The sequence below is a fragment of the Xiphophorus couchianus genome, chromosome 15 (genome assembly GCF_001444195.1).
Source record: "Xiphophorus couchianus chromosome 15, X_couchianus-1.0, whole genome shotgun sequence".
Lineage (NCBI taxonomy): Eukaryota > Metazoa > Chordata > Actinopteri > Cyprinodontiformes > Poeciliidae > Xiphophorus > Xiphophorus couchianus.
The window spans coordinates 1,621,910-1,638,155 of NC_040242.1; the positions used below are offsets into that span (position 1 = coordinate 1,621,910).

A 16,246-nucleotide genomic window follows, 5' to 3' on the forward strand; every position below is an offset into this window, starting at 1 on the left:
ACGTATTCATTCAGAAAGGTCTTTAGTTTATACAACTTAAAATTTCAGTGAGTTTTAAAACAAGAAGTGAATTTATTTAGAATAGTCTCAAACTTAGATGGTTTATAGATTCATTTAAATCTTTTGATAAGTGATGCTAAATCTTTAAAAATGTCTCAACTTAACAAGATTAAGTCGGATTATCTGGCCGGTGAGTCGCTGCTGCTCCAGAATCAATGCTATCGACTCAAAACTGCTCAAATTAATGAGCCAAATCTATTCTGGAGTAAAAATTTATAGTTTAAGACAAAGATTGAAATATTTGACCACAATAAAAAAAAAAAATGTGAAGTGAAATTAAGGCTTTCAAGCTGCAGAAACACAAAATCTTACCAAGTATTTTTGGTTTAGTTTCTAGTGGAAATATATTTATACACTTAAAATAAGACAAAACTAGCTTACAAGTAACTTTTCAGCAAAAAATAGGAGCTTTTTAAAGTAAATAATTCCTTAATATTGGTGAACAAGGCATTTTCCCCATTTTATAAGTGAAATTATTGACTTAAGTTCCTATATTTAGCTGAAAAGTTTGTTAGTTTTGTCTTATTTCAAATTTACTAAAATATTTGCACTAAATTACTTGATGAGATTTTGATTTTATAGAAACTGGAAAATCAACTAAAAATTAATTCTGAAAATGTGTCAAAGCTACAAACAGGATTTGAATGATGTGCAACTTGGTAATGAATATTTATTAAAACACAAGGAGTGTTTATATATTTTGCATTTTCTGTAGATTACAGAAAGTTACCAACAAAATCAATCTTGTGAGCCTAATTTTCAATAAATGTAAATAAAACTTCTATCTTAAACTGAAGATGCTTAAGATAAAAATGCTGATGTTTCAAATCATTAGGCAACTTTTCTCCGCTGTGTTCATCCTAATCCAGTTTACATCTATAAGTGGTGCTACACTTGTTTTTGTTTTCGCTAAAAGTTTTCCTGACGGTTGAATTTCTGCGTTGGGAAAGATATATATATTTTTTTTATCTCTAGGTTTTGTCAGATTGCTGGTTGTGGATCTGTGGTCGGCTCTCGAATGTGGAAGTGACGACGCCAGAGTCGTCCGGCCCAAACCGACCCCCATGGACTCCATAGACAGAAGCTGCCTCAAGGTAAGCGCATGGACAGAGCCGGCCCAAAGCATACGCGAGTTGAGCGGCTGCTTATGGTCGCCTCAACAGCTGTACTTTTTATTACAAATGTTTATTTTTATGTAAGAAGATAATGTGAATCTCATTTTGTTTATTTAGTAGTAATAGACACATTTTACGTAAATTTAAATTCATTATTACTGTCAAATAGTTAAATTGCTACATTTTAATATCACTCCGTTTTTCAAAATGCTAAATAATTGGAGCATTTTTAAACTACTTACAAATAATAGGTACGTTACACACAATGGTGAAACATCTGTTGACATGTTGGTATGAGCTGGGGGGGGATTAAAATCTGGTTAGGGCCCCAAAATCTGCATAAAAAGAGAAATTTAAACCACATTTAAAGGTCATATTGTCTTTCAAACTGTTTCTTTACACAATATATTTCCAGAAGATTTTACATTTTTCTTAGTTTTTTAAGCTGAGAACTACTAAAGCTCATAATTTTGTTCATTTGATCGACTTTCCTACATTAAAGTTTGAGTCAGTTACGAAGAAATAAAGCTACATATGGCAGCATATGGTTTCTCTGTAATTTAGCTCAGAAATAAGTTTGGTTAAACCAGGGATGAATCACATCTGCATCAACATCGGTGTCAATGTTTGAAATATTGGTATTGATCCCACAAGTGAAAAATCTTGTCATTTATTTATTTGACAGAAATAGTACTGCAGCGCAGGATTGTGGGGTGTTTAACTGAAGCAGATTTTTATTTTTATTCTTTCAGCGTTGGAAGGGTTGGAAAATATATATAATATATCATCAATATCATAATATCATCAATATATGGACTGGTCAATATTTGTATATCGGTTTGGTTGTTTGTTAGTTTATTCTTTTTGTTTTTGTTGGACTTCAAGTCTGAAATTAAAAAAAAGTTTCAGTAACGTTATTGTCAAACACCGATATCGGCCAAAATGTTTCTATCGGTGCATCTCTACTTAAATTACTGCAGCTGCTTAGGAACACATTAATAGTTCAGTGTATTTATTCATTAAAAAACAACAACAAATCACTTAATTTTAGTGATATTTATTGGAGAATTCACTTAATATTCTAAATGACACGGTGACATCTAGTGGCAAATTTATGAACTGCAAACAACTGATTTTATTTTGCTGTTTCAAGAAGGTTTCACAAACTATGGTGGAGAAATGTGGAATAATTCAAATTACATTGTGTTACTTGTTGGTTCCTCCATAAATTCATAAATACTTTAATAATCCCAAAGATAAATTTAAATATAAAAGGTTTTTTTAGCGTTGTGGCCAGAGTTGGACAGCAACCAGTTACATTTACTTCTTTTGGAAAAAAACGACTTTATTACACTATATTTGTTACTTTTACTTCAGTAACTTTAATATTAAGTGAGTAAATTTCTGAATACTTTATCCACTGTGAGTAACTGCAATAAATGAAGATCACATTTGTTTTAAGCAAAACAAACTTGCAGTTTTTGTTAAAGTTTTAAACTGAAAGAAAATGAAAACGTTATTTTGCCTGATTGTATCATGTACTTATGCAATTTTATTAATTATTTTCAATTTGATATCTAAAATAACAACATTGCCACATGGCTTCTTTTTTAAGTAATAGTTTATTTTTGATCAGTTACTCAGTAAATGACATATTCTTCTGTAAATATATTGGTACACTTGAAGTAAAACAAAACTAACCTGCAGGTAGCTTTTCAACTGGTTATAGAAACTAGTTTTAAGTAAATAATTCCTTAATATTGATTAAAAGGAGTATTAGTTCAACTGGAGGATTATTCCACTTATCTCAATATTTTTTTCCATGTTATAAGTGAAATAATCTGCCAGTTAAACTACTAGGTTTTCATCAATATTAAAGATTAATTACTTCAAACAAGCTCCTATATCTTGCTGAAAAGTTTCTTGTAAGTTAATACACTTGAAATACAACAAAACTAACATTTTTGCAGTAGAAATTAGATTAAAAGTAGTTGGTAATATTTAGTTTTTGCAGTGTAAAAAACCCTTTTACTAGAGTTTTATTCCTGATGTTTAAATGTACAGATAACAACCCAACCACTAACGTTTTTGGACTCAAATGTCCTCAGCTATAAGAAAAAATGTAGAAATTAAATTCTGTAAATTTGGAAATGTGGGTGGAAACGTTTTAGTTTCCTTTTGCACCGAATGTTTCTCTCTTTTCTCGCCTAGAAGAGTCTAAATAATTCAACTTGAAGCGTCAGGTTGCGTGCAGCCGAATTGTGAAACTGGCCGACTGAATCCAGACCGTCAGTGAACTGTGAACTTTGACCCCAACCCTGCCACCGGCGGCGTTAAAGCCAGCCTTATCAGCGTGTCAGCTGCCAGGTTGTATTCAGGAAATCCTCAAAGCCCAACAAACCGTGTGGAAAGTCTCTGATTTTCACCAGAATCCACAGGAAACACAAAATAAAACAAGTTCTGGTTTCACAGCATCTTTACTTTAAGAATATTATCTTAAATATCTACTTAATCTGTTAATTTATGGAAATAAAACATGTTGGCCTATAATTCATCCTATATATTTTCTTTTTTTTTTGCATTTGAATTATTATTTTATAAATTTATGAAAGCCTAATATACTTTGATAATAATCTTAACGTTAGTTAAAACACATTCTTTGCAAAAACTTCCCCTCAATCGTTTGCAAGCAAGAATGATTTAAAAAACATGGAAGAATTGAGGCAAATCCACAATAAATTCAAATTTGTACCTTGAGTTTTATTTATTTTTAATAAAAATCACTGCAGTTGCATGTGATCGGATATCAGTGACGATGCCCCTGATCAATAAGGACAGATCTATTCAGTCTAACTCTATATTTTGAGCTACGTCATGTTTTATTGTTTGTTTTACATTATATCTAGAATTCCTTGCACTTTCTGAACCATTTTAAAAGTTTGTTGCACTTTATTTGTTTATATGTTTGTTTACATGTCTCTTCATTATTTACTTTAAATTGGCTGTTATAACTCTAAAGTGCACTGACTGAACAAATTAAAGTTGCTTTTACATGTTTGACCAAGACTGTGATGCTATTGAAATGTGCTGTACTGGTGCAAAGTTACCAAATAAATGTCTGTTTAAAAAAAAAAGAAAAAAAGTTTTCAAGTCAATTAAGCATCGTTTTTCTGTATCGGCTGATGCTAAGCCTCAGATATCGGTATAAGAAGTGAAAAAAGTGGATCGGTGCATCCCTAATTCAAACCTTCTAGACAATTGTTCCATCATGAAGTCTTTTAAAATTGACATTGTTCTTAATAAAAATGATCAGTTTGACATTTTTAAATAACTTTTAATGGTTCTTGTAAGTGAGATACAGAATTAGCTGAAGCATTTTTGCTTAAATTCATGAATGAACCTCAAGTATTGGTATCGGAAGTGAAAAACGTGGATTGGTGCATTCCTAATTTCTATTAAATTTTTAGTATTTTTTACCAGCTTGTTGTTTCTGTGTCCCCAGTCCTTCCTGTCCCTGATCAACCTCCTGTCTTCCTCCTCCTCCGTTTGGGAGCTTCTGTGCCGACAGCCGTTGGCGAACAAGAGCGAATACAGCCTGAGAGAAATCCCATCCTCCATACCTGTGAGCAGTTCCCTTCCCGACCAGCAGAGGGCGTCTTTGCGCTTCGATTCATCCTTCCACTCACACCCACACGTACCAGCGGGAGTGAGTGGAAAGCACAAAGGCCTTCCATTAAACCTTACTCTGCTCAGTTTTTGTTTTGCTTCTTGTTTCAGGATTTGATTGACAGGCTGGTTGCCGTGGATTCGGATGTGAAGATCCACTCGCTGTTCCAGTACGAACAGTCGCACGTCTTCGGCCTGAGGTGAGATGAGTGTTTTTTCCCATATAGCTTGACATCGGAGGGGGGAAGCACATGATATGGGATTAGCACACACTCACTCCCCTCAGTCTGCGGCATTAGCAGCCTTCCACTTTGATTAGCGGCTTTGGGAGATTGATGAAAGGATTTTTCTGGATAAGATCGAAATAAGCCCGGCTCTGCGGGTATTTATGAGTAACTCGCTCCTTCAGTGAGACTGCTGGTTAAAATGAAAAAAAAAACCCACTTAAAATAAATGAATAGAAAAATGGTTTCTTTCACTTTTCATCAGGGGTGTCCAAAAAATGTCATTTTTAATAAAATCACCAAATATATTGTGATTTTAAATAAAAGGTTTTATCTCTGATTTGTATCACAGCACATTAGGGCTACTGTAGATGAAAATCACAAAACATTTTTTGATTATTCTCAGAAATTTTCTAGAAAAAAACTCAGAAAACTTCCAAAAGTAAAAAAGTTTCCACTTTTCAAGCTCATAAATTTCCAAAAGATTTTTCTAGAAAATTTCTGAAATTAGTGTCAACATTTCTGACTTTTTATTTTTGGACCTATTCTGCCATTTAGGATTGTAACCATAGATCCAAGACTACAGAAAATAAGTAATGGAGCCGCAAACAGCCCCTGGTGCCCCATTTTTAACACTCTTCACTGCAAAAAAACAAAATCTTTTTTTGTCTAGTTTCTATTGCAAATATCTTAGTTTGCTTTAAATAAGAAAAAACTTAAGAAAACTAGAAAATTACCGCCTGTTATAAGTTAATAATTCCTGAATGTTGATCAAAAAGTGTCAGTTACACTTTCAGAATATTTCACCTGTAACAATGGAACTAGTACTTTTTCATCAATATTAAGGAATTATTGACTTAACCTCTTGCTGAAAGTTACTTGTAAGTTAATTTTGTCTTATTTCAAGCATAGTAAGATATTTGCACCAGAAACTAGACAAAAATACTTGGTAGCATTTTGTTTTGCAGAGTTGCCTTAGACGAATCTTTGACGATCCTTAAAGTAAAAAAAAAAAATAAAAAAATTTATTCTTGCTTGTTTCCCTTTGTATGTGCAGAAGTATCATGTGACCTCTGTGCGTTTCTTTGAGTCGTTAAAAGCTTTCTAAGCCACATCAGCCTCGGCTCGTTTGGAGTCTTGCCGACTCACTCTGTTTCGGCCCATTCCTACTAACATCCAGAGGCCGAGGGAACAAACCGCTCCGTTCGTTTACCGCCCGGACCGACACATTAACTGGCAAACCTGCACTCAATGCGCCGCTCAATGCGCCACTCAATGCACTCCATTAGCCATCTTGCTATCAATGACTCAAATCCTGCCATGTTTACATTTCTGATGTAGTTGCTTCATACACATACCTGGTGAAATAAAACGATTGTAACACTATCTTTTATAGGCCTCTGTATCTTATTTAAACAGTGACCCAAACTGCAGTGAAAGGAGCAGAAAATGCAGTAATAGTAATAAATGCAGAAAACCAGCGTTTTCCTGACCTGCTCGTTTTATTCCTGAGCGCTCTCATTGGGTTTCAGGGTGAAATCCTTCATGGCTTTTACTAATGGTTCTGGTCTGTGCAGCCGTTTAAATGACTTTGCCTTACCTGAGATCCAACTCGGATATATTATCACCTTTTGTGATTATCTGCCCACCGTAGACAGGAATGTGAGACCCAGCCTTGTAGTGCGCTCAGCTGATCATGTATCATGGATGTCAGGTAATGAATAATAGATTACAGCTTCAGGTTGTTTAGCTGTAGTAAAGAGTGTTATTCTTTCTCCTCTTGAGTGTCGGCTGTCTTTAGAGGAACTGGGGGGAATTTATTTGTTATATTGATTATTTTCTACATGTATCTGTACACGTCCCTTTTTCCCCAGTTGATTTTTACAGTAATAATTCAAATACAGAATTTAGCAATTTGTGAAAGAGATTTTCGGCAGATACTAGATTTTTGTTCTTGTCCTTGGATTCTTGATCTGGATCTGACGGCCAGAAAAAAAACTCAGAAATTTCGAGATTAATCTTGGAAATTTTCTAGAAAGAACTTTAAAATTTCTAAGTTTGAAAAGTCAAACGTTTGTTGGGAAAAACTCAGAAATTTTTAGATTAAAAAAAAAAAGTAAACAAGGACATTTTTGAGTTTCAAAAGTTTTTTTCTGGAAATTTTTTTAGATTAATTTTGGTGGCACATCTGTGTCCATAACGACATTTTTACAAACACTTTATTAAAACGTTTGTTTTCCACATACAAACATAAATCAAGATTTATTTGATTCAACAAGGAAATTTCTGAGTTGAAAATGCTAGACAAGAAGATTTAAGATTCTCAGAAATTTTCTAGAAACAACTTGGAGATTTTTGAGCTTGAAAAGTCCAAAAATTTGTTGGAAAAACTCAGAAATTTTGACGTTAATCTCAAACATTTTTTAGACAAAAAAGTGAAAATTTCAGTAAAATCTTTGACTTTTGAAACTCAGTGATTTTTGCGTTTTGGATCTACGACGGCATCCAAAGTTTTGAGATTAATCTTAGAACTTTTCTTGAAAAAACTTGGGAATTTTTGAGTGTGAAAAGTTTAGAATATTAATATTTTCAAACTCAGTTAGTAGTTCTTGCATCTCACATCTATGATGACTTCCAAAATTTTGAGATTAATAAAAAATATTTTCATGAAAAATTTGGGAAATTTGAGTTTCAGAAGTTGAAGATTTTTTACTTTTAGATTGAGAAATTTCCAGGTTTTTTTCTCAAAAATCTTTTAGATTAATCTCAAAATGTTGAAGTTTTTTTTAAAGCAAATTTTCAACTTTTCAAACACAGGAGAACGTTTCTTGTCCATTCCCCATCTTGTACTCATCTTAATCTTGACACCATAGATTCTGTATCAGGTTCTGATCAGTTTTCTAGCCAATCAAACATATGTAGAACTAGTGGCTTCATCTTAAAAACATTCAAAGAATTTCTTTATAAATTTATAAAATATCTTTTTACAAATACAAAATTTAATTAGTTTTCAACATGCAAAAATACATCAAGCTTTATTTGATTCAACATATAAAGCTACTTTTAAAAATGCTAAATATTAGTAGTTTTTATTTGAAAAATCAATTAAACATTTTGAAAAAGAATCACATTTTTCTTATTTCTACATTTTTTTTCTAAGTCCTGTACACAACCCCGTCTGTTAAAACTAAAGTCCTCAAATCATAAATCTTACATTTACTGAGCTCATTTCAGGTTTAATAACCAACAGTCACTTTCATATAATTGTATCTTTGCTCAAGTGCTGGAAACAAAACAAAACCTCAAAATCTCTGGATGATCAAACTAATGACGACTAAAATCCTTGAGCTTCCTTTGTACTGGAAGCCTCTTTGTTGTCATAGCAACCAGATCTCATTCTCAGTTTAAATTGTTTTGATGATTTTATTCCGCTCTAAACTAATCTAGTTAATACGGTTGGAGAACCAAACTCTGTTCAGCTTGATTTCATTATAATCTGCTACATTATTAATTGCTTTACTTTTAGCTATCTGGTGGCTTAAGGTCATTTAGTTTGTTTCTTTAATAAATAAACGGTTTGTTGTTTCATGCACATCTTTCAACGTTTAATCAAATAATTTGTCCAGTTCACCTTGAGTGACGATATTTCAACCTCACAAAAGGGAATTATTGAATTAAACTCTTTATTGATGTTGTGGAAACATGATTATAAAATGAACTGTTCACAATTTTTTATTTGTGGAGATTAGAGTCGACAGAAAAGCTAAACTCTGCTAATACTTAAGATTCGCTCTAAAAACGGTTATATTTACATTCGGAATATACCTGAATGTAAATGAAAAGGCTTTTGCACTACTACAGCATCTCTCGCACCCTGCAGACCTGAAACGATTAATCATTAAATAATCGATTAATGGTTAACTGGAATATATAAACTCAGAAAAAGGCTAAAAAAAAAAACGTAGTTTGCACTGTACAAAGTGTTGACTTTACATACAGAAATCTCTTGGTGCATTCTTGTTGGTTGTGCAGGAGGCACCACTTCTGCTTTTCAAAGATGTAAGGTTGTATAATTGCGCCTCTGTTTGCAGCCATTTTCATGTGCGAGTGTAAATGTTGAGTTGAGTAGCTTATTTGGATTTAAAGTGACAAGACACCCTAAAACAAAACTAAAATCTCATTATCTAAGAATGATTTTCTGCAAAAAAATTGATCTTTTGTTTCACCCATCTTAACATGTTAAAGGAATCCTAAAAGGTCAGCTTTAAAGAAAAGAAACAGATGTTAATCAGGCTTTTCCTCTGTTAAACTCACAGTCTTGGTGGGTTTAAAGCATCCGCCTCAAACGGAGAGCTGCAGGTTTGCTTCATTGTTTCAAACTGAGGGTGAGAAGTTCCTGACAAACTCTTCGCTTCCTGATGTTCAGCTGTCAGAAAGAGTGAACCGAGCCGTCAGTCACAAAGAAACCTCCAAAGATCCACAAACACTCCGACTCTGATCACACAACATGGAAAACTATCAGCATATTATGGCTACATTACCACAAAACTGCAGAGGATGAGACGGAAATTAAAGGCCGGTTGCTATGAGATAAATTAAAACGAGCTCAATAATGTCCATTTGTGTAATTTATTGTTTTTGTCTTTTCTCTTTTTCTACCAAAAACTGGATGATAAAAGTCTTCAATCTGGTGTTTTAGTCTCAGATGTTTTTCTTTTGAAGGACAATTTCATTGACTTCATAATTTATTTTATTTGTTGTTTTGTTTATTTATTTTTGATATTTAAAATGTCTTCCAGTTTTTGTGTCACATTTTTGTTAGGATTGAAAGTGCATTGATTTTTGAGAATGTGTTCTTGCATTATTACCACTATGTTACTGTTGATAATGGTCTCAAAACAATAAGAATAACAAAATGTCTCAATAACTTCTGGGACATTTTATCGTCTTATTGTGACAGGCTTAGGCTGAAATCAGTCAGACGGATAAAACGGAGCCGATTTTCAGAATATTTTGTAATTTTTCTACTCTCACCGGGACAGACATGTTGGTTTAAATCCGAGCGCTTGCTTTGTTTTCCAGCTCTCTCAATATTTCAAAATGTCGCTGGATCTTATCAGCCTGTCTGAGCCTGCTGTCATTACCAGCAGCTGAAAATGAACCGTGAATGTTTTCCCGAAGGCTCCCACTTGACAAAGCTCTCAATTGGCTTTAACAAGCTGTGCTGGCTGACCTAATACGAGCAGACAAAAGGCCAGGGGACAAAAAGAAAAAGTCCAAACTGAGTCTTTGCCCATGTGTTTCTGCCCTGCAGTGCAGTATGCACTAAATTAAAGTTTGTAATTCTCTGTAGTGCCGTTCTGATGCAGTATCTCGGTCTGCCAGGCGTGTCTGTAATTTCGTGTCTTTGTTTTGGGTTTGTGTGCATCGCTGCAGACTGCTCAGTGTGCTCTGCTGCTGCTTGGACTCCTTCCTGCTGCTGGAGAGCCAGTACAACATCTGCTGCACGCTGCTGCAGAGTCAGAGGGAAAACGTCGCTGACCAAGACGCCACAGACGGGTACGAAGCCAGAAACGCAGAGTTAGATGAAAACTCGGTTCACACAGAGCCGGGTCAGTTAATGTTGGTAGTTTAAATTCTGATTTAATTACAAATGAGGCTTGTAAATAAACTCTCTATTTTTTTTTCAAAACAGCTCAGAATTACAAATGATGAAATATTTTCAAGAATATTCATCATTGTAATAAAACTACAGGAAGTTTTATTACAATAATACGATCATAATATTAGCAGAATAAAGACGTAGTATTACCTGAAAAACATCTTTAAAGGGGCAGTATTATGTAGAATCATTTTATAGCACAACAATGCCGCATATCAAATATGACTTAAAAGAAATTAGACTTTGTAATTTAATGCCTTGAAATTGGGCCTCTGTCTCTTTAAGAAACTCCTGCTCTTTCTGAAACTCCACCTTCACGCAGTCATCACAACATTGCTTCTCTATTAGCCCTTTATCAACGTTTTTACCAGCGTTTCACTGAGAAGTAGCTCCTATAATGAACTCAGTTCATCTGCAGTTTCACCAGGCGTTTGCTAATTGCTGCTGGCTAGTCTGAAGGAGCCACGCTGAGTTTGCAGCTATATTTTATAATGTTTGTGGTGTGAACCCCAGGAATAACTCGCTAATATGGTGAATAAACAAGTTAAAAAATATATTTAGAGGCTTTTCAGACCAAACATATTGGTAAACATTCAAAATCTACTTTATTACAATCTTTTTTTCTTTCTTTATGCACAAACCAACTTAAATTACGTAATTAAACACCAACGTTAATAAAATGTTGGTGCTACCCTTTAAAACAATGATGACAAAATTTAATTTCTAAATATTTTACTTCAAAACTTTCTTGCTTTAACTGCATGTTGAAATCTGGACTCGCATTTGTTGCATTGAAAACATCAAACTGTCTGTTTCGGCTTTTCTAAAAGCCAACAGTCAGAAATTTCAGTAAATTAGCCTCATTTTTATTCTCTTTGTGCATCATCTTGATTTGACAGAAAACTTTCAGATCTAATAAAAAAAATGCATGCTTTAGATGTCTCAGAATAATAAATAAATAAAATGGAAGGAAGGATAAATAAAAAGACAATTTCCCAAAGTGTTTCTTTGAGAGTTCTTCTAATGGAGGCGCTGCTATTGCTGCTGGTTACAAATGGAGATGGCCCTGAAGAGCCGCTCACATGTCAGGTTTGAAAACTCGCTCAGCTTCACAGAATGATGGCCCGCTCATTTCTTACTCTTTTTTTCATTTATTTAGTACTTTTTCTGTAATGGTTGGCATCAGCTTTTCTGTTTATTCTATGCAGCTCTCTGTGTTTTCAGCTCAGTGTCATCCTGACTTTGTGTTTTGGTGTTTAACCTTTGAGTTAACCCCTTTCCCTCCACATCCCCTCGTTTTGTCTCTGACCTTTTTAATATCGATGACACCAGAACTCACATCTAAGACATATTTTTACCAATAAAGCATAAGCATGCAACATTTTGGAGCAATCTGGCCTTTGGAAAGAGAACTGTAAAACAAAATAGTCTTTTTGATTAGTTTCTGGAGTCCAAATTGCTTCAACTATAAGACCTATCCACAGACTGATGTTTTTAGTCCTTATAATTGGAAATGTTCTGACCTTAGCTGAGATTTAAACAACCTACCCTTTTATTTTCAAACTGATATGGTTGCAGTAATTTATGGCTTCAGATGTTACAGAAAGGCTTTCATATCACTCATTGTCAATAAAATGGAGGATAGGAATGAGTGTAACATTTTCATCATGTTGATTTTGTCATCTATAAATACTGCTGTGTTTTTTAAAGGGGATCTATTATGAAAAATCACATTTTCCACAGTTTGTTCTTCCATTTGTGTCTCAACTGCTTCTAAAAAGAAACTTCAAAAAAACACTCAGATGTTTATTGGCAATAAGTTAATAATCCGTTTCAAAAACCTTCCGAATGTCACAACACAAATCAGTAGGCAATGCCCCTCACCGTTACCTAGCAGCCCCACTGGAACTCCCCTTGTTACCTAGCAACCTAAGCCGAGCTCCAGCACGCTTGGACAGCTGGTTTTACCGCTGTACAATGGCTGCTGGAAAAGACAAGTGTTTTATTGGTGACTTACTGTTCAGAAACCACTTTCTGCACTTCCTTGTTGCTTGTGCAGAAGGCGGTACTTCTGCTTTTCAAAGATGTACGGTTGAGTAATTGCATGTCTGTTTGCAGCCATTTTCATGTCTGAATGTAAACATTGAGTTGTGGGGCATGGCCAGCAGCAGCTTATTTGGATTTAACTACCTTTAAGTAGGTTTCTGGAGACCTTTTTTTGTTGAGTGAATGAATGTTACTTGTTATTTTAGTATTCTAAAACATAAAATTTGTGATTCCTTCTTCTCTCTCTCTGCTTCTCAGGGCGATCATCATCGACAGCCTGTCAGTGGAGAGGAATCACGTCTTGGTTCGTGTTCATGTGGTCGGAGGTCCATCTGAGAGGCGGCTTCCCTCTCGAGCCCTGGAAGAGGTCAGCTCCCTACATTATCTTCTTTCACACCAACATGAAAAGTTTGGCCTGATTTCCAACATTTGATTTTACTGTTTGGCTGATAAGCATTAATATATGCAAATATCTTAGTAAACTAACTTGGAAGCAATTTTTCAGCAAGATATAGGAGCTTGATTTAAAGTTTAATTCCTTAATATTGGGGAAAAAAATCTACTTTTTTTGAGTCTGTATACTCAGGTTAACGATTAATCTGTGGCTAAATTAGTTGACGATTATTTGAATAATCAGTTCATCACGATTAATCGTTTCTTCCCTAATTTTATATTTAATATTGGCCTTAAAATTCTCTATAATGACTTTAACGAACCTCTGGCAGCTTCACTGAAGAGCTGGATTTATTCTTTTGTTAAATTACAAACAGAAAAACTCTACTAATTAGATGATTAGCTACACTTGATTTAATTTAGGGATATCAGAATAAAAGGGGCTCCATTTTTCAACCGTGCTTGTAAAAACATTATTAAAAAGCGTGAATCATTTTACTTCCACATAGGAGTTTTGTTCTACTCTATTCCATAAAGTTTCTAAGAGTTTTTAAAAACATTGAGAGAAGTTTCTGAAGGCTGATGGTACATAAACTGTAAAAACATTTCGGTGAACTGGAGACCTTTTCCTTCCTCTTAATCCTTCCTTTCATTAATAATGATCAACAAAAGTATTTCATTTTTGATTCTCACATTTGAAGCATTAACCTTTCTCCGTATTTCCATTCTGCCCTTGTGCTGCTGCTGTTACAAATGAAAAGAGCGAACTGATAACCAGGCGACCGCCGTCGTCCTTTGAAGCATGCAGCCTTATTTATTCAGCATGCTCCAGGATTGATATCAATTATTCAGGTGTTGTTTATGCTGAGCCCAAACAGGAACTCATTTATGCTGAGGTCAAGGAAATTATATATATATAAAAATTATTTCCAAAGGAGAGAGTGGAAATTAGTTTAGAGACTGTTATGTTTGTCTGCTTAAAACCTCCAAAGCAAATGAGAAAAAAACATCCATGAGTGGACAAGAAAACAAAAACTATACATATGTACATGTATGCAACTAATGATTAATTTAGGAATAAATTAGTCTCAACGATTAATTGATTAATCAGATAAAAAAATTGGCTTATTCTGCAGATTATTTCTTTAACAAGTTGAGCATTTTTTACACGACGTTAGAAAAAAAATGCAAATGGTCAAACAATTCAATTATTTTTTGTCAATACAAAAATAAAAATATGATTGATTGCCTGAAATGCAATAACACAACATTACTTTGGTGTACGCTTGATAATTTGTGGCAAAGGATGCAACTGTAGCTAAAAAAAATACTGCCCACTAATCTGTTTATTTTTGGATTAATTATTGGACAAAGTGCTTAATATATATTTTTGTATCGAATTTGAATCAGGTGAAGCTGAAAACGTCACTTGATGAGTTTTGGGTAGAGGAGATTTCCAAACAAATAAAGTTTTTAGAGTTTTTTTGTATAGTTTTGAAATTATTACTTTCCAGCTGTTTTGTTCTTTCAGCAAAGGATCTTTTTTTCGAGCCTGTTTACTCCAGTTAACGATTAATCAATTACTAAATTAGTTGTCATTATTTCAGTAATTGATTAATCATGATTAATTTGATTAATCATTTCAGCCTTTTATTGTTGACAAAATGTACTTGAACATTTTTATTAATATTCGAGAATTATTGACATAAAACAAGCAACTATTTCTTGATGAAAAGTTTTTTCTAAGTTCATTTTTTCTTATTTCAAGTGCAAAAAATTGAAAACTAGACAGAAAAACTTTAGTAAGATTTTGTGTTTTTTGCAGCATGTTGAACCACAATTCAAAAGCAATGTCTGATTTTTATTGGATAATTTTCAGCAAATTTATATTAAAGATATTTGTTGTCCGCTTCAAGTTATTTCAGTGACAATTATGGGCTTTTATTAACAGAAAAACAATAATTTTGTCCACATTTGTATACACGCAAACAGAAGCTTGAAACACGAGTCACTTCAGACACAAAACTTCACCAAGTCTCCAATTCAGATCATTACTAGTCCAAAATCAACATACTGCATGTCTGCAAACATCGGCACCTTCCTGAAAAACATCGTTTCCAAACTTTCTCAAACGATTGCGTCATCTGACAGGAAAATGAATGAATTGACTTTCTGAACCTCATTAACATCAGGAGCATATTGTGTTGGTAAGTCACCCACTGAGCTCAGTCAAAAACAAAATATAACTTCTGCACTGAATGAGAAATGATGAAAAGTATTAAAAGAAAAAAAAAATTTCACACTTTTACCAGATGGCAGCACGAGCGAAAAGCCTCAGCAAAAAAGAAATTTAAAACCTCGGACGCTATTGTCTCTAATCTCTGATATTAAACAGGCTTTGTCCAGAAAAAGTTATTTTAATCAGAATAAAGAAATACCTTATGTCCTAGTGGGCAAAAGGTGAGATATTTAAATCATTTTAATATATTTGTGACATTAGAAATATGTATTCTTTCTTTCTTTGGTCCAGGGAGAACTTCCTTACTCTTGGCCGATGTTTCTAAGCTATCCTCCTCCGTCCTGCTATGTTCCAACCTTACAGGTCAAAAGCGACACACAAGGTAAGAGAAACATCATCAATTGCTGCAATTAAAAGTTTTTAATTCACTTTAATGATTTTACTTCTGTTTTTCTTGCATTTAATCATATTTTTTGCATACTTTTATTTGTCCCCAGAATGTGAGATTAGTGCATTTCTGGCTTCATCCGAAGAACCAAAAGGTGAGGAGAATTGGTTGGAGATCTGCCGAAGACATTTCTGCAAAGCCATAAAATCAAAACCCAACACTTTAACTGGGAAAGGTGAGTTACTGGATCAATTTGGTGTTGTCTGTTCAGTAGTTTCTAACATGGCGTTTAGTTTTAGGGAAAATATTTAAGCTTGTTTTTGTCTAGTTTCTAGTGCAAATAAATTAATTCACTTAAATAAGACAAAACTAACATACAAGTAACTTTCCAACAAGATATAGGAGCTTGTTTTAGGTAAATAATTCCATAATATTGATGAATTAGTGGAATTA

At 33.9% G+C, this 16,246-nt stretch overlaps 1 protein-coding gene across 2 annotated transcripts in view; it reads left to right on the forward strand.

Annotated features, from left to right (window-relative positions):
- The window catches only part of tbc1d32 (TBC1 domain family, member 32), a 67,371-nt gene that overhangs the window by 23,328 nt on the left and 27,797 nt on the right, over positions 1-16,246 (forward strand). For both annotated transcript variants that reach the window (XM_028041215.1, XM_028041216.1), the window contains exons 21-27: positions 1,036-1,154; positions 4,678-4,797; positions 4,953-5,041; positions 10,502-10,624; positions 13,032-13,140; positions 15,697-15,787; positions 15,903-16,028. In XM_028041215.1, coding sequence (XP_027897016.1) covers positions 1,036-1,154; positions 4,678-4,797; positions 4,953-5,041; positions 10,502-10,624; positions 13,032-13,140; positions 15,697-15,787; positions 15,903-16,028 — 777 coding nt within the window. The remainder of the gene's footprint in view (positions 1-1,035; positions 1,155-4,677; positions 4,798-4,952; positions 5,042-10,501; positions 10,625-13,031; positions 13,141-15,696; positions 15,788-15,902; positions 16,029-16,246) is intronic.